We start from the raw sequence: 19,178 nt of genomic DNA on the forward strand, positions 1-19,178 counted from the left end.
GGTGCTGTGCCACTAAGGGAATGGCGAGATGTGGGCATGTGGGGCTTGTCCTGGGTGTTGCTTAGCATAAAACTTGGTAATTTTCACACAAATAATGCTTTCTTAGTACAAAATCATCATATGAAGTCTTGGTTTGCATGTCTAAACAAAAATTTGTCTCCTTCATGAGCCCTCATAGATACAAAAGGTCTCACTGGTTGTTATCTGATAATTATAGCATGCATGGGATATTATCCTTTATTAGCCTTTATTTAGGGGAGCCGAGGCATGGCTGGAGCTCGACCTTGATTTGAAGAAAGATTTGCCAAGGAAGTGGGGAAGAAGTTTGGCTTAAATGACTGCTGAACATAAATCTGTTGCGCTGCACGGTAAATGCAACCTAAAGGCAACTAACCCTTCCTGTTCCTTCTCATGTTGACCTTTTCTTTCTGCACAACATAATTGTGTTTACAAAAAAAAAAAAAGAGCACGCTGGAGGAAGACTAGCACTGATGAATAGGAACCAGGAGCTGATATGTTGCCTTCGCCCTTTGGTTTCAGTTCTGGCTACAGCATGAGGCTAAGAGCACACATATATGCATGTTTCCTTTCACATTGCTCGCAAGAGAACCTTTTCATCACATGTAATGCTAAACAAAACCTTTTTTGAAACAGAATTTCACCAAATCTATAATATTGAAACAGAATTTTACGGCACATACACTAGAAAAAATTGTGTGAGAAAGCTATCGAAGTTAATTTAACACTGCCGGTGATAATAAAAACATGTTTATTCTGAACAATTTGTTTCTTTTATAGTTAATAATAATCACTTACATTTGTTGGAGGGGAAGACATGCATAAATTATACATAATGAAGCAATAGTAGTGCAAAGAAACACAGACAAAGAAGAGGACAAGACACCACGGCTGCTAACTCACAACGGGTTTATTGGGTCTCCCCAGAGAAACAGGGAAAAATAGATATGCACAGTAAGTACAGGTTCTCCATGACAAATAAGAATAAAATTCAAAAAGGCGTGTCTCACTACCAAATAACCAGATCGACGTGTGGCTAATGCACTCTGTGCCTCTTTTCCTAATATGATAAGCTTCCAAAAGTTAACGAGTAGTAGTATCCTTACTTGTGCCCAGAATCTTAAGCTCAATAAACCGTGGTTCACACTTGCAGGCCAGGCAATGCACAGGCAGATGCGAATTGCCTCTATTAAAGATTGACAGTTTGTGCTCCCATGCTCGGTCGTTAGCGCACCTCCCGGTGTGACCTATGTAGGCCTTCCCACACGACAGCGGTATCATATTGTTACGCGAAGGAGAAGTCAATTAGACGAGCAACTATTTACAGATTATATTTACAACAGCGGTTGCAGCGCTGACCAGTTGAATTCACAGAGCGAGCCCAGTTCGTTCTTCCTCCTCTTTTCTCGAGTTATTGCACCCGCGCCCCTCATTCAAACAACCAAATACAACACCCGTGTAACAATATAAATGACGCCAGTAGGGCATTTAACAAACAGCCTAGCGTGCTTCTCCTGGAAATCAAGCCTTCTTTGTTCACCAAGAACGTGCGGGCACAGGCCTGCCAGTTTGCATGGCACCGAAAAAAAACCACAACGACCTTCTTGATGTTGTGGGACATCCCATGTAGGTAGGGGACTACTTTGGCCCTTATCTCTTTTCAGGATGAGGTGGTGGCTGTACGTCTGGAGCCCTTTACCTTATTAGGAGAGTCTCCGAGACACCTTCCAAGACCACGAGCATGGATAGCCTGCTGCAATGAGCTTTGCCAGTTGTTTATCAAAACTGGCCTGCATCATATGTGGACAGGATTTCATAAGCGCGGATTCTAGTCATAGGGTGGCAATTCCTCTCTTAACGAGCTTTGAATGAGCAGAATCGTATAGCATAAGAGCTTTCTGCGACCGTGGGCTATATAACCAATAAGCATGGTCTTACTTAAAAAATATTAAAATGTCTAAAAACTGAACTGAACCATGGGAAGGGGTTCCATGTGTAAAGAGCATGCCATTCCATGGGAGCACAGACTGTCAATCATTAAAAGAGGCAATGCGCATTTGCCTGTGCATTGCCTGGCCTGCAAGTGTGAAAAACAGTTTAGTGAATTGTAAAAGTACTGAAAATTGGGCGAGTTGGTAACTATTCATCTTGAAACTGCAGTGCGCACACAAGAAACAAGGACACAAGGCAAAGGTAACAGACAGGCGCTGTCCTCGTTTCTTGTGTGCGCGCTGCAGTTTCAAGATGAACAGTTTAGTGAGTGTAAGATTCTGCACAGAAGTAAGGATACTACTGCTCGTGAACTTTTGGAAACTTATCATATTAGAGAAAGAGGCACGGACAGCATCAGCGACAAGTCGATCTGGTTATTTGGTAGTGAGATGCGCCTTTTTGAATTTTCTTTTCTTTTCCATGAAGAAACTGTACGCATGCGCTTTACTGTGTATATCTATTTTTCCTGTTTCTTCGGTGCAACCCAATAAACAAGTTGTGAGTTAGCGCCTGTGGTCTCTTGTCCTCTTCTTTGTCCATGTTTCTTTGCGCTACTATGGCTTCAATACTTATCAACCAACTTGCCCAAGAAGTTTTACTGCGTAAAAAATCATACAGTTTAAAAATAAATTATTTGCTATATTAATGCTTCCGTGTGTCTGATTAAAAATTGAAATCAAAGTAATGTTGATCTTTCTACACTTACCAATATCTGGCATTATGCCATGACCTTCGAAGCCCCAGAAGTGGTCACCAGTTCTTCCAAATCCAGTTTGGACCTAGATAAGAACAGAGCAATACAATGTGCCCTATTAGAATGAGAAAAACCCGCTGTGGTGGCTTAGCGGTTACGGTATTGTGCTGTTAAGCATGAGGGTGCGAGAACAAATCCCGGCCACCACGGCCTCATTGCGATGGGGGCGAAATGTAAAAATGCCTGTGTCCCGTGCATTGGGGGCACATTAAAGATCCCCTGGCGGTTAAAATTAATCCAGAGTCCCTTGCTACGGCGTATCTCATAATCAAATCTTGGTTTTGGCACGTAAAATCCCAGCATTCAATTCAATTCAGAATGAGAAAATTAGAATTATAACTTTCAATTCAATTCTTTATTTGCAGACTTAGAACATACAGAAATACCAAAACTGGTTGGACCCATAGCCAAAGGCTAGTTGCGGGTCCAATGAAAAATAAATAAATTATAAGTACAAAATTAAGTAAGATACATCACGTGCATACAACTATCTATCGTACACCTTTAAGTAGCACAAGTGTACAAAGGAAATGCGAAATAGTGAAAAGCATGCTACAGTATTAAACATTTCTAAGTGAATATGTAAAACACTAGTTAACAAGAGGACTGCAGGCAAGTTCCTGCATTATTATGAAGGTTCAAAGCCCATACATTATTAATCTCGAAAAAAAAAACTCTAAACAACAAATTAAGCATGGTATTTTTAGCAGGCTTCAACGATTTACGAACATAAAGGACATCACAATTGTTCACATTGAAAAGGGTTATTCAGGCTAAGCAAGTATTTTTTAAGCACGGACGAAAAATTATTTGCTTTTTTTATTTCTGCTGGTAGTTTATTCCAAATTTCTTACCCTGAAAACTGAAGCAAACGTTCTCCGTAAATATTCCTAGTTGGAAGAAGATTAATATTTCCGTACGTTTGATTTCTAGTCGCTCGACACGATGTGTAAAATGTAGAAATATGAAAAGGCAGGCTGTTTTTAACAATACTGAAAACACACGTGGCAATTTTTAATTCGTGTATCATATCATACGGCAAAACATTCATTCTATTAAACAAAGGCCGACTAGGTTCATCGTAACATAAATGGGTAACTATTCTCGGGGCTCTTTTCTGGAGTTTGCGTACAGGTTCAAGATAAGTTTTGTATGTCGCACCCCATGATTCATTACAGTATGCGATATGGCTATGGATGAGTGCGAAATATAAAATACGCAGAGTGTTATTATTGAGATGATGATGTGCTTGTGAGAGTGCACAGCATCCTGATGCGACCTTTGTGCAAACTGCGCTTATTTGTTCTTGCAAGTGCAGATTGCAATCGAAAGTCACGCCAAGATACTGAAATAATGACTTCGTCTAATGGAAAATTGTTTATTTGTAAATCTAATGATTTATCAGGAAAGATACTGTTACGCGTTCGAAAAACCACATATTTAGTCTTTTTAATGTTAATCATAAGCTTGTTCATTAAAAACCAATCACTTGCTTTCTTCAACTCCTCATTTGCTTTAGTTTCGAGATCACAATTGTTATTGGCTGTTACTACAATACAGGTGTCATCGGCGTACATAGGACTTCACTTGTACTTAAAATAAGTGAGAAGTCGTTAATATATATAGTGAAAATAAAAGTGGCCCAAGGATGGATCCTTGAGGGATTCCAGTGCACATATTCTTAGGTGATGATGTAACAATGTTCATTCTGACCAGCTGCATTCGTTCATGAAGGTAGCTAGTAAGAAGATCCAATGAGCTACCATAATGCTTTAGTTTATGCAAAAGTATGTTGTGATCAACTGTATCAAAGGCTTTTTTTAAGTCCAGGAATATGACACACACAAGTATATTATTTTGCAAAGCTACGTTAATTATTTGAGTTAACGTTAACACTGCTGACGAAGTTGAGTGATTCGGACAAAACCCATGTTGCTGTGGGCACATAACCTGATATTTATCGATAAACTTGTGGAACGTACGGGCTAAAATTTTTTCAAATGTAGTATTAATGGTACTGAGCACGGATATTGGCCTGCAATTGCAACGGTCATTGCGGTCTCCATCTTTGAAGATAAGGACAACCTTAGCCACCTTCAGCTGAGACGGATATTTAGAGCAGTTCAGGGAGTGATTAAACAAGTGGCATAAAACTGGTCCTAATTATATCTATACTCTTTTTAATCATTCGAATAGAAATACCATCTAGTCCGGAGGCCTTAGAGGTTGACATCTTACTGACTGTTTCCATCACGTCTTCAAGTTCAATGGTATGCATAATGAAAGTGTTAAGTACGGGAGTCTGCGAGATAGATATTTCTTCTGAATCACTGAACTTTGCAGCCCGGGATGGATTGATACATGCGAAATATGTGTTGAAGTTCTCTACAACATTTTCATTAATGGTTTCGGGAAGCACAGTTAGCTTACGTTGTTTTCCTATCATTTCATTTACAATTTCCCACAGCTTACTCGTCTTACCAGCGGTCTGTGTAATTAGGTGAGTATAATATGCCCTTTTGCGCGATCGAATCATAGCGACAGATTTATTCCGCTGTACTTTGAATTGCTGTAAGTAGTATAGATTATCTTTGTTATGTCGCCATTTGTCATGCCAGTTTATTTGGCCTTAAGTGTTTGAAGTATCTGCTCTGTCATCCAGGGGCACATCGGTTTATCATGTCAGCCATTTGAAACCTTGCGATTGCTCCTTTCTACAGCAATATTAAGATATGTAATTAGGTTAGTTAATTCAATATCGACATCCTCGTTGTATATTTCACTGTAATTAATGCAAAGAATTTCTTCTCGTAATACCCTGTAATCTATTTTCGTCACAATGTTATTTGTTGTTTGCTTGGTACTTGTTGGAGAATCCAAAGTGGCAAAGATAGATGATCAGAGATTGGCTCTAAGTAAACGCGTCCGGTAAACCTCGTATCTAGATTTGTTAATGCGTGGTCAATTAATGACGTAGATGCCTTAGTTATACGCGTCGGTGACGTAATTAAGTTACGGTAGTTGTAAGACTGCAACAAATAGCTATAGTCACAGTTTGTCATGTTATATGTGTTTAGGTTCATGTCACCTACTATAATCACTGGTTCGTTCTGATGTTTTGACACAGTGCAGAAAATTTATTCCAGCTTATCGAGAAATCATACGAGGCTACCGTTCGGGGGGCGAGAAACTGTACCAATGATGACGTCATAATCAAGCCGAATGAAAAGGGATTCAATTTCATTGCAACTATATGTGGCCACTGCAACTTTACAATACGATACATTATCTTTTACGAACAATGCAATGCCGCCTCCGCGTGAGTGGGAGTCGCGCGCATTTCTTTCTGTTATGTAACCTGGAAGACTGATTATTTCACTTTTTCGCAGCCACGTCTCAGTTGTTGCAATGACACCGAACTGTGTCGAATTATCGAGGGTATAAAGAAAACAATAAACAAATGCTTACTACGTCAACAGCTTTTATTTAGTGAATGAATCAGCAAATCGTGTTCCTATTTTGCACAAGAGCTGTGCGGAAGCTGCAATTCTCGTCACCTCGAGACTCATTATATAACGCTCGCAGCGAGTCCGCAGCGCACGTCTTTATCTGAGACACGCTTTTCACTACCACGCGTACATCCCGATTATTTTGTCGCCCGTGAGCTGGTCACCAACAAATCGTCTGTCCATCGCGATGTTGCCAGTGTGCTTCATCTTCGACAGCTTTGCACTGAATCAAAGCGAAACTACTGTTTGCCGCAACCGCTGACAAAACCGCGGCCGCTATCGACGCGATCATGGACGGCAACCTTGTGTTTCTGAAGGCAGGTGGCCTACGCACGCACGAAACCGCGATCGCTATCGCCGCGATCATGGATGGCGACTATGCAGTTTTGAAGGCACGCGGCAGACGCGCGCACCGAGTCAAAACGAAACTACAGTGTGCCGCAACTGCTGCAGACGAAACTGTTGTGGCTATCGATGCTAGGGAGCGTTGCCCGTAGGCTTTCTAATCGATGCGATCATGGATTGGGACTAGGCACTTATGAATGAAGGCACGCGGCCTACCGCCAACGCGGTGTTATGCGCGGCGATAAAAAGGGCACAACTGCAAGAAGCGTTCTGGCGTTGCTGTCAGACACGTTTCACGTACGATTTCCGCTGACGACAAATGACGATGCGGACGGATGTGACTCCGCCGCTTGGTTTAGGTTGGATGCTAGCGCCGTTTTTGCGCTTTTCATTGCGCATTTGCGATGCTCCCCGCATTTATTTTGTAATCCACCGACGAGTACATCAGCGCGCACGCTATGGGCCCCGATCTACAAACGGGAGAAATGCGCATGGTAGAAGTTACGACCCCCGAGATTTAAGTGCAAAAGCTTAGGCGCGCGGCCAGTTTTTGGAGGCTGGGTGGCTACAAGCTGCCGGCAGATTTATTGCGCAGTTCACGCGTTTCTGTTACGCACTGTGATGGTGCTTTTTGACACTTGGGAATAGGTAATTATGGAGATTCTTTGGATCGAGCGCTCCTCGCATTCGCTGTTTTAGCCACTTGGTGAGCGCGGAACCAGGGAAAATTTATCAGTGGCTCGCGGAACCCCGAGGAGGGGCCTGCGGAACCCCTGGGTTCCGCGGAACCCACTATGAGAACCCGTATACCATTGTGAAGAAGTACGTTGTACAGTTATGAAAAAATACTTAAACTATTTCTGCTAGGTCTTCTTCATGTGTTAGATGCACTACTCTGGAGTTCTCGGATTTACGCATTAGTATTTTTCCCTCAGAAACCCATGCAAATTTCTATCCTTTCTCACGTTTTTGTTGGATGGCTTTTCCAAGCAAGATGTTGTTTTCGGGGCACAAGTGTTCGTTTATGTACACTGGATCGCTATTCTGAAAACCCAGCAAGGCCTGTATTCAGTCGCTTCTATTTAGCTGCCTTCAACAGTTTGTCACGAACAGATCTGGATGTGAATTTCACGACTACATTTGGAGGCGCACTGCCCCTCGATGGGACGCGGTGAGCCACGTTAATGTCACCGTCAGAAAGCTGGACGCACAAGGAATATGCGACTTTTGCGACTGTTCCGAGGACGTCCTCATTTTCAGCCTTCGGTATACCTCTTAATTCAAGAATATTGCGCCTACTGTACTGCTTTAACTCAATAAGCTGCTTTTTCGATTCCTGCAGCTCTTTGTTTAGTCTTAGGTTCTCTTTCTTGCACTCAAGGCCCTGGTTTTTCACTTCGGTGAGCTCAAGTCGAAGGCCTTTTATTTCATTGCGGAATTCTTCAAAACCTTCGTTCATGTACCCGACTGATTGCCTGATGGAAGTGAGCTCAGCTTTCATCGAGTCATTCATCGCATCAATCTTGTTCATCTCCTTTTTTAGGTCATACATTGCTTCAACAAATTTAGAGGTCATCTCAACAAGCACCTTTGATACCTCTTTAATGCTAGCTGGTGCCTTTTCAACCAAGGCCTTAGCAATATCAGACAGAGCGTCAGTCTTGCCAGAAGCCATTTCTGCGGTTAACTAGGCACACTTGCATGCTTCACAACACAATGGAGTGTACGCTACAGAACACACTGTGGTACACCGTAGCAGCAGTGACAGCAAAAATTCAAAAGAGGATAAAAGAGGCAAAATAAAAGTATGCCAACCTGCAATGTGAAGCAGAAACTGTTTAGCAGATGTACAGTCGATGCTGTCAGTGCTGCCAAATGATGTGTCCCCGGAGCATTGCTGTACTTGTAGGCTGTACGTTGGTCACAAGGTCCCGGTGTCCAGTGCCGTCTGAAGGGGAACGATCCGGCTTTGCGCAGCTGCCCTGCTCTGTTGCTCGTCACCTTTATCGTAGGCCAATTCGCCAGCGATACTGATCCGGTGTTCAAACTTTTGTGGGCGGCAAATCTGCAATGTGAAGCAGAAACTGTTTAGCAGATGTACAGTCGATGCTGTCACTGCTGCCAAATGATGTGTCCCCGGAGCATTGCTGTATTTGTAGGCTGCACGTTGGTTACAAGGTCCCGGTGTCCAGCGTCGTCTGAAGGGGAACGATCCGGCTTTGCGCAGCTGCCCTGCTCTGTTGCTCGTCACCTTTATTGTAGGCCAATTCGCCAGCGATACTGATTCGGTGTTCAAACTTTTGTGGGCAGCAAATCTGCAATGTGAAGCAGAAACTGTTTAGCAGATGTACAGTCGATGCTGTCACTGCTGCCAAATGATGTGTCCCCGGAGCATTGCTGTATTTGTAGGCTGTACGTTTGTCACAAGGTCCCGGTGTCCAGCGCCGTCTGAAGGGGAATTATCCGGCTTTGCACAGCTGCCCTGCTCTGTTGCTCGTCACCTTTATCGTAGGCCAATTCGCCAGCGATACTGATCCGGTGTTCAAACTTTTGTGGGCGGCAAATCTGCAATGTGAGCAGAAACTGTCACTGCTGCCAAAAAAAAAAATCGATGACACTACCTGAATGTTGGCACCTTTGCTTGATTTCTTCCGTGACCTGAAGGCCCTAATACATGCTCACTGAACATGCCTTTGAAGGTGAAGTTTGCAAACATTGGCTTTAGCGGCTATAGTCGTTTAGTTGTGGCAAGTGACAAATTTATAAAGTGCATAAATTGAACTACCCTTGCTGTTGGAGATTGCTTTATCTAGATCCATTTAATGGCACAAGAACCTGTACAGGATGTTGCAGAAGCAGAAGGGGGGGAAGCTAAATTGAGGTGCAAATGACAAAGCTTTCCTGGTATGTTTAAGATGCACTTGAAAGTGCAACTGCTTGCAAAGTGTCTTGCCAAAATACAACTGTTGCAATCAGGTAAGCATCATTTTCTGTTTTTGTGGATTCGTTTGGCATAAAGAGAGCTTGGTGTGTGCACCGTAGTTAATGCATTACTCATTCAACCCCTATGCTAGCAGGCAGACTTTGTTCAAATAAAGCTACACTCTTTCATCACTAGCCTATTTCTGTGCTCGGTCCCCAATATTTGTGAAATGCTGTTTGCAAAGTCAAGCAATTTAGGAATGATATATATTCACAATATAATTCCATAATGAGATACTATATTTAGTGAAGCAACAATTTAAGAAGCTAACAAGCACCAAGGTCTATGGACTTCATAAATCAAGCCCTCCACATAGTATGACAAAAGCTTCAGAACTTTCTGAGGTATATACACCAGCAAAAATGCATCACGCCAATGACTTCCGTTGGCTTCTTTGATAGTTACTTCACTCAAACAAGCTTCCACAGTTCCTTGAAAAAATGCAATAAAAATTATTAAAAAGAGTAATAAAAATATAACATTGCCCACACTGCTGTATATATAGGCATCACAGTATCATGCTGTGAGCTCAAAGTGCCTCTAAGAGAAGAGATGCAAACAAAACAGAACAAAAACCACTGACTGATTTTAGTGTTACAAAAGGCTGTTAAAAATTTGGTGATTCCATCATCTCAATGTTGCATTTCTGTGGTTACACAAGAGTAATTTTGTATAGATAAATTGAATACTGATAAAAATAGATGATGCAAAATGAAATATAAATTAACATTTTGGAAATAATTTTGAATAGTTTACGAACAGAATGCAAGTGCAGCCGTGAGGACTCTATCTCAGAATTAATCCAGTCTAATGGCATCAAGACTTTACAGCTCAGAAGGAAATACTTACACCTGAAGTTTTTATACTTACTGTTCAATCATAGACTCGACCTGGACCCTGCCTCCAATATAACTCCATTAACAACATCACAAACCCATCACACTCATCCTCTGGCCATAAATCTGCACTTTGTGAGAACTAACCTGTTCAAGTTTTCCTTGTTTCCCTGAACAATTGCAGAATGAAACAAGCTTCCACATGCAAGTCTTTACTCTTTAGAAACCTTATAACCTGCTATATATTTCTATTTAGATTTTTTTTCCCTTCTCCTGTAATACAATGATGTCATATAAGTATCTGAATATTATGCATTACTACCAGTTTTAGAACTTTTGTTGTACTCCAAACTATTGTATTACTGCTTATAATATTGAACTGTTATTGTGCATGCATTATTCTGGTATTGCCATGCGCCTTCAAAGGGGGCTGACGACGTTTATTGAGAGCAGCTGGGCTCTGGAGAAAAATGGAGGCGAGAACGAACTATCGAGCGGGCGGTTAGCACGTGCACTTCTTTCTTCTTGTGCCTCTGCGCTTGCCCTGTTCCCACTACTACAGGTGACAGTATATTCTGTATTTCTTGCCTCTCCTGCTTGGGCATTTCATGCCTGCAGTATTAAGTAAACAAACAAACAAAAAAACCTTTTGGACAGTTTCCAGATACACTGGCCCACAGATAAATATTTATGTAAACTCAAATGAGAATTGAATATTTAGAAATAATTTTGAATAGTTTATGAATACAATGGAAGCCTCTTGGGTAGTTTTTAAATACATCGGCTTTATAACTCTGGTTCACTGATTTGAAATTCTGCCACGATATAATGGCTATTTGTTCACAATTTGCCTGTCAATCATCCTATGTTCATGTGCGTTTGAAAATTATTTGAAAAAAATAAAAAATTGCAGATAGCCATTGTTCAATTCAAGAACCAAATAGAATATCAGCTACTATTATATTTTCCTTAGTAAAAGTCTATCGAGAGGGGCGGTTAACACGTGCACTTCTTTCTTCTTGTGCCTCTGCGCTTGCCCTGTTCCCACTACTACAGGTGACAGTATATTCTGTATTTCTTGCCTCTCCTGCTTGGGCATTTCATGCCTGCAGTATTAAGTAAACAAACAAACAAAAAAACCTTTTGGACAGTTTCCAGATACACTGGCCCACAGATAAATATTTATGTAAACTCAAATGAGAATTGAATATTTAGAAATAATTTTGAATAGTTTATGAATACAATGGAAGCCTCTTGGGTAGTTTTTAAATACATCGGCTTTATAACTCTGGTTCACTGATTTGAAATTCTGCCACCATATAATGCCTATTTGTTCACAATTTGCCTGTCAATCATCCTATGTTCATGTGTGTTTGAAAATTATTTGAAAAAAATAAAAAATTGCAGATAGCCATTGTTCAATTCAAGAACCAAATAGAATATCAGCTACTATTATATTTTCCTTAGTAAAAGTCACATTTTTTGTTCTAAAATTTTTGTTGGTATGTCTTATACAATGGTGTGACTTTCATATACATAAAATCATGCATGCTGACACTACCAATATGAGCGTTCTTTTTTTTCCCGTGCACACCATACTGCAGAAGCAATGCCAGCAACTTGCGTCCAACGTCTGTAAATGTTATTCAGAGGTTGACAACGATGACCCAGCGATGCTACTGGCCAAAGTAGCTAAACTTTTTAACTGCGTTAGAGGACGAGGCCTTCGATGGCTTTGAGTGAAGTGCAATAATTGTTGGTTTTGGCCATCTAAGAGGAGGATTGGTTGAAGTTTCTTTCTGCTATAATTTGTGGCTCGTAAAAATTTTGTGTACGGAAATTTAGTGCCCTGAAATGGGTAAGTGCGGCATTTTGCAATTAGGTAGTGTACAAGCATGCATAATCGTGTTTCATCTTGCTGACTGAGTTAAAGTAGGTGCGTCTCATACATCACTGCAACCTATATACCCATTTTTTTTTTTTTACTTCCAAAAATTGGGGGGTGCAACTTATACAGAGGTGCGACTTATAGTTTAGAAAATACGATATATACTTTAGGGACCAAATTAAATAGCAGGACATTCAATTTGCTGTTAATTTTTTTTTAATTATTTGCACACTACATACTACTTTTTTTGATGATATTGTATGATTAAGGCTATTCATTTAAAGACTAGCACCTGTTAAGTACAAACACTAGCTTGTGTTTTATAATATCAAGCCTTAACAAAAATGCAAATTAAGGAAAGCAAGAAACCTAAGCTGAAATTTGTTTTATCTAAAATTAGCTCGAAAGTAGTAAAAGCCTACTGCAATGTGGCTAGACCTTACACATTCTTCACTGACATAGGCTATAAGTACATACTACCCAAGTTGAGTACAGTGGCATGCATGAGGACAACTATAATAGGTTACATGGCCATCAGGCAAATATGCTCACCTCATCAGCAACAAAAAGGCCGCCTTTATTCTTGATTAAATTGTAGGCTTTCTTAAGATAGCCTCTTGGATACTGCACAGAGCCTCCGACACCCTGGTGAGCCAGAGAAAGCAAGAAAAGTGAAGCGACAAAACTGAGGGACTGAGTTATTTCACTGTATCTTTTGTTTATCGTAGTTTGAGGATTAGCAGTGATTAGGTGTGTTATATCGCTCACATGTTTCAATCTGGTAGCATTCTACATATCGTCACAGGTCTTCTGCAGTAGGGGTATGTCATCAAGTTTCCCTAGTGGGTGCCACGCTGAGAAAAGGAAAGAGGAGAGACAGTGGGATATCCCCAGAGGAGAGGAGGAGAGGAGTGCTGTGACTGGGTGGAATGAGTGGTAATGTCACCACCAGAGCCACCAAGAGAAATAGAAAGGGCAAGCAAGAGAGTGGAGAGGGCATTCCATAGTGAACAGAGAGGGTAGCAGAGGAGGAGGCTAATGCTAGCGCTGCTGCCGAAAGACATAGCCATAAAGCCGAGTTGGATAGACAACAGCGCACTGTGAAGATACCCGAGCATTGCATAGTCCAGTTTAAAAGCGGTCAGGGTGGTGAAGCACTGATGCAAACAGAATGCTACAAATGAAGAGTGTGCCTTGCTTTGGACACTGTCGGCAGCCAGAAGAACATAAGGATAGCAGCATGAAGGTAAAGAGCAAGCCAAACCCACTCATACTAGTGCATACAGCTCACTCAAGTGCAACATGAGGAGCCCTCCAATTTTTTTTTTCTACGTCAAAAATATGTAAACTGCAACAAATGCCTATCTTTAGGAGCTATAGCTAAACATCAAATATAAGTTTAATGCTTAGCTGTTAGAAGACATGTATTTAGAGATGTTTGCCTTAAGAAAAAACGTTTAAATATGTTCCCATAATTCTGCAGCACTCAGTGACTGGAAAATATGTATCAGTGGACCTAATGCCACCGAGATGTCTGTGTGACATGTGAAAAAGTGTTATGGATGCAACATATTGCAGAACATTTTGCAGCACATTTCACAGATGCAACATCATTATCTAACCAGAAAAAATAATTATGCATGGTGAGTGAAGCAGCTTCCATTTCTTTTGAATTGTGTAAAGGCACTGCAGCGGTACGTAGGTGACTTAATTTTTGCTCACTTACACTAAGGTAAAAAAAAAAGGGGGGGGGGGGGAGGAACGTGTGCTGCAAATTGTAGGGTGCAACGCAACCGACAATCACTAACAGAAGGAAAACATGGAATAAGATACTTAAAGCTGTGCTTTTGTCTGTTTCTGATTGTCTGATTGTTTTTTATTGGCTCACGAGATGCCACCATTGCATATTTTGTACACTGGCACGAAGTTTGATAACAGAAAAACAGTGTACAGCATTATTTACTGCTTGGTAAATATTAACTGTACAGAATCGCATAACAACCCAGCAAAAAAAAACAACAATTGACTCCAATTGGCTTTTCCAATAGGAACCAACTGGGACCAATAGGAACCATTGGAAAATCCTTACTTCCAACTGGTTACGATTGGGTCAGAGGAGAAACCAATTAGAGTTGCCAATTGTAGTGAACTGGACTCAATTGGAACCGATTGGAAAATCCCTAGTTCCAACTGGTTACGGCTGATTCAAAGTGAAACCAATTGAGTCCAACTAGACTTGGTTCCAACCAAGTGGGAAATCATTACCTCCAATGGGTTACGATTGAGTCAGGGATGCAACCAATTGAGTCCAATTAGACTTGCCAGTTTGAACCAGCTAGGCCCACCTTACATTCCCAACTACTAAGTCTAATTGGACTACCAATAGGAATAAACTAGAACGTAGCCAACCATATTTCCAGTGTATGAACCCATTCAAAGCAACTGGAATGAGTTATAGCTATATATGCATGCAGTACTAAGGCTATATATATATATATAGCAAACCTGTTTCTGACAGCTGGAATCCTATTTAGGTTTGCTTTGTGGGGTATATATGTGCATTGGTATTGCCCATTGGTGCAATTGGTCATTCCATCCAATTGGTTTCAAAGCAACTGGTACCAATTCGGTACATTTGGTCACTCCAACAAAAAACAATTGGCCACGTTCCAGCTGATCTAATTGGTCTAATTATGTACTAATTTAGAACTGGAAATTTTCCCATTGGTACCAATTGGAAATTTCCCAATTGGGGTCAATTGCTTTTTTTGACAGGGAATGTTTTGTTGGGAATGTTGGGTGGGAGCAACTATTGTCCCAGCTAAGCTTGCTGGCATAACGCATTACAAAGGTAAGTAAACAAATTATTCCCACTCTGGCGACAGTATTAATTACAATAATTTTTCTGCAATGGCACCTTACGATTTTTCTACATAGTCACTCAGGTTTTTAACATGCACACTTTTGCCATCAATAAACAAGCTTTTGCATTCTCTCCTTAAAAAATGTTTTCTACAAATGTGCAAATCCACGAAAATCTACAAATGCACCATTGCCTTCACCTCATCATCAGACAAGAATCTTCATCCTTCTAGAGCTTCCTTTAAGGAACCAGACAGGTGACAGACAGATGAGGCAACATCAGGGCTATAGTGTGGATGCTCTTGCACCTCAAAACATTATTTTTGGAGAGTGTCGATGTTGTGGGCAGCAGTGCGGGGGCATGCATCATCGTGCAACAACACAATGCTCTTGGACAGCAGTCCTCTGCATCTTGTCCAAAGTTCGGGCTTCTAGCTCTTCTTTGATTACATCACTATAATGGACACTGTTGATTGTTGATCCTTTTTCCTGATAAAGTTCCAGTACTGGCTTTTGAGAATGCTAGAAAACTGTTAGCATCAATTTTCCAGCGGATGACTGACTCTTGATGTGATTGGTGATTGAAGGTGCTTCCATTCCATACTCCATCATTTATTCTCAGGCTCACAGTAGTGAACCCGTTTTATTATTATCAAATAACTGGACACTTATAAGTCCTTCCTTGAACTTCGCTATCTAATCCAACACAGTTGTTTGTGACAGAGCACTGTCTTCCTACTCTGCACAATGTCTCTTACAAATGTCAGCACCAGACACGCCTTCAGGTCAGACAAATAGAATCACTGCACACTATTCTCCTTTGGTGCTGATCATAATTGGGGCAGCCTTAATTTCTTGCATTAAAGTCACTGGAAAAACAGTGATCCCATAGGCAATGACAAGACAATATTATGAACAGAATTTTTTTTAGAGAACAAGAGTGTGGATCGTTTTTGACTCACCTTCATATTCACAAATCTTCACCTTCAGTAGTACAGTCTACACTTACCAGCACCAAGCCTCTTCAGCTAAGCAGGTAAATGGTGGTTATATCATAACAGTGAGCCGCATATAGTAAGGAGTGTTTCTGAAGTTCTTCACTTCCCTTTGAGTGAGAACCGTGCACAAATTGTATGCACCCTAGGCATTGGGTCACAATAATAACTGGAATACAAATGTGTAAGATAAGAATGCAAAACTATCTGCTTACAACTCGCATTATACAGTCAACTTTATAAAACTTCATTATACTAACTTCTGCTTAGTTCAAATAAAGATGTCATCAAACTTCATTAAACCACCCTTGCTGCATCCAGTGGTGCTGTATATAAAACAGTCATATGCAAAAAAATATTAACACCGTTATTGGCATATACCGCACTCATCAACTCAACAAACAAAATTCAGTGAAAAGGTCAGCAAATACCTGTATGCTCTCAGCAAAAAACGCAGCCACCCTCCTCTTGGAGACACACTGCTGCAGTACTTCACTGAGCTGATCGGCATAGTGAGAGGCAGCTTGACATTCTGTGCCACATGAACAGGCGCGGTCTGCCTGGACTGGGGAGTCGCGACACTTGGAGCCACCCCAAACACCTCGATATGGATCAGGATTCATTGCCTAAAGGAAACAATTTTACACTCTGAGCCTAACATTGTTTTGTAAAAAAATGCAACAAACTTTCTGCACTATGCAATATCTTTTTTTTTTTTTTTTCAGATTACATATATCTGTTTGACTAAGTTACTGCTAGTCGTACTCATCAGTAATTTTTCAGGTGATATTTCAGTGACTCATATGGCTTACATAAGCAGGTTAACTTTTGGTATGGCGCAAATAACCAGTATATATAAATGTGACTGCATCCATGAAGATGTGGCCAATAACAAGGAGGTCATGTGAATTACAATACCACCTCTTCAAAGATCAATGCACCTCACGTTAGCAGCACATGCAGTTGTAGCTGTCACTTAGTACTTTGAGTAAATTCATTAACTATACTATACATGTATGATATGCAAAATATGCAACACCTCAGATTTGCACACTCTAGTCTTGTAACAGTGCACTGGTCCCAGTAAAAAAAAAAAAAATATTGACCCCAATTAGCTTTTCCAATAGGCATCAACTGTGACCAATAGGAACCAGTTGGAAAATGCTTACTTCCAACCGGTTACGATTGGATCAGAGGAGAAACCAATTGGAGTTGCCAATTGAAATGAACTGGACTCAATTTGAACTGACTGGAAAATCCCTAGTTCCAACTGGTTATGATTGAGTCAAAGTGCAACCAATTAAGTCCGATTGGACTTGCCAATTGGAATCAACTGGGCCCATTGGGAAATCCTTACCTCCAATTGGTTACGACTGAGTCAGGGATGAAACCAATTGAGTCCAATTGGACTTGCCAGTTTGAACCAGCTAGGCCCACCTTACATTCCCAACTGAGTCTAATTAGACTACCAATAGGAATAAACTACCTAGAACGTAACCAACTGGGAAATCATACTTTCAGTTTATGAACCCATTCAAGGAAACTGGAATGAGTTATAGCTTTATATGCATGCAGTACTAAGGCTACAGCAAACCTGTTTCTGACAGCTGGAATCCTATTTAGGTTTTCTTTGTGGGGTATATATGTGTATTGGTATTGCCCACTCGTGCAATCGGCCATTCTAACTAATTGGTTTCAAACCAATTGGCACCCATTGGGTACAATATGTCACTCCAACAAAAACCAATTGGTCACGTTCCAGTTGGTTCAATTGGTCCAGTTATGTACTAATTTACGATTGGAAATTTTCCAGTTGGTACCAATTGAAAGTTTCCCAATTGGAGTCAATTGCTTTTTTTTGACTGGGGTGTACTATGATGCTGGAATGAAACGCGAACATGAGAAACTATAAGGTACTGTTCCCCTTCCAATTTCACCTGTTTGAATGACACTGGCAGGACTTTTTTATGGATGCTTAGTTTCAGGCAAGAGCATATTTGGTATGAAGTTGTGCCACAGTGACATATTGTAATTTCAAGCAATTACGTGTCAGAGGTGTCCTGATTTGTCTCTCCCTTTTCACATTTCATCCGGCTAAGGTCTGCCTGTACCTACTGTCACAAGTAGCAATAACTAGATACCTTAGATAAAAAAATTATTGCACCTATCCCTGAATAATTTCTTTGTCTTATTTTTTAGTAATAGTGCTCATCAAGACAACCAGTTTCACCTCACTCTTGTATAGCTGATTCTGTTTCACACTAGTGAAGTTCACTTGGAGCAATATAAGTTAAGGGGACACTAAAGGAAAATATTAAGCCCAGCTGGATTAAATGGTTAGGCTTCTGTAGTAACAAATTGATCATTCATAGCAAGAACAGAGCCTTTATAAGTAAGGAAATTACATAAATTTAAAATCGGAGTGGCGCCTGTTGTGGACTATGGCACCTCTCACACGATGTCAGCACTGGCTGATTCACAAAGAGTGGCATATAGGGAGGTCACGTGAAGATTACGTCAGCTCGTCCTTTTGGCACAGGTGGTTCAAATTGAGGAGCTGCAGGGGGCCTTTGGCAGCAATCTTCTACACAAGAAAAAGATAAATATTGGCACATAGAAAACGACGATATATTTCTAGGCAAATAATCTACCAATCTAGCTCGAGTGAATAATTTCCTTTAGTGCACCTTTAACACCCTCCCACGCTCATAAATTACTGAGCTTATTTATTGTGCACTCACATGAAATACGCCAAAGCTGGATGGTATGTGGTGCTTGTAGCTGCCAACACCACACAAGCTGGCACAGTATGGGCTCATTCCATGGTAAGCATTTCTGTACCAACAAAATTACATTGCCATCATTACTAGTCAGCTCCAGAGGGTTTCATACTGGTGCCTTGCTAGAGAAGAAATACATCTGTACACAAATATTCACCTGATCCCTCTGGACAGAATAATTCACACCTACCAATACAAGCTAGCTTTATCTTTATA

The 19,178-nt window shown here is 40.8% G+C and overlaps 1 protein-coding gene across 2 annotated transcripts in view; it reads right to left on the reverse strand.

The window, feature by feature from the left end:
* LOC119435966 (alanine--glyoxylate aminotransferase 2, mitochondrial-like) overlaps positions 1 to 19,178 on the reverse strand; it is a 54,838-nt gene that overhangs the window by 20,596 nt on the left and 15,064 nt on the right. For both annotated transcript variants that reach the window (XR_007468477.1, XM_049673056.1), the window contains exons 6-9: positions 18,924 to 19,017; positions 16,614 to 16,808; positions 12,878 to 12,970; positions 2,717 to 2,789 (exon numbers count right to left, since the gene is read on the reverse strand). Coding sequence is in view for 1 of the 2 variants with exons in the window: in XM_049673056.1 (XP_049529013.1) it covers positions 2,717 to 2,789; positions 12,878 to 12,970; positions 16,614 to 16,808; positions 18,924 to 19,017 (455 nt within the window). In the remaining variant the exon portion in view is untranslated. The remainder of the gene's footprint in view (positions 1 to 2,716; positions 2,790 to 12,877; positions 12,971 to 16,613; positions 16,809 to 18,923; positions 19,018 to 19,178) is intronic.

The sequence above is a fragment of the Dermacentor silvarum genome, chromosome 1, assembly GCF_013339745.2.
Source record: "Dermacentor silvarum isolate Dsil-2018 chromosome 1, BIME_Dsil_1.4, whole genome shotgun sequence".
Lineage (NCBI taxonomy): Eukaryota > Metazoa > Arthropoda > Arachnida > Ixodida > Ixodidae > Dermacentor > Dermacentor silvarum.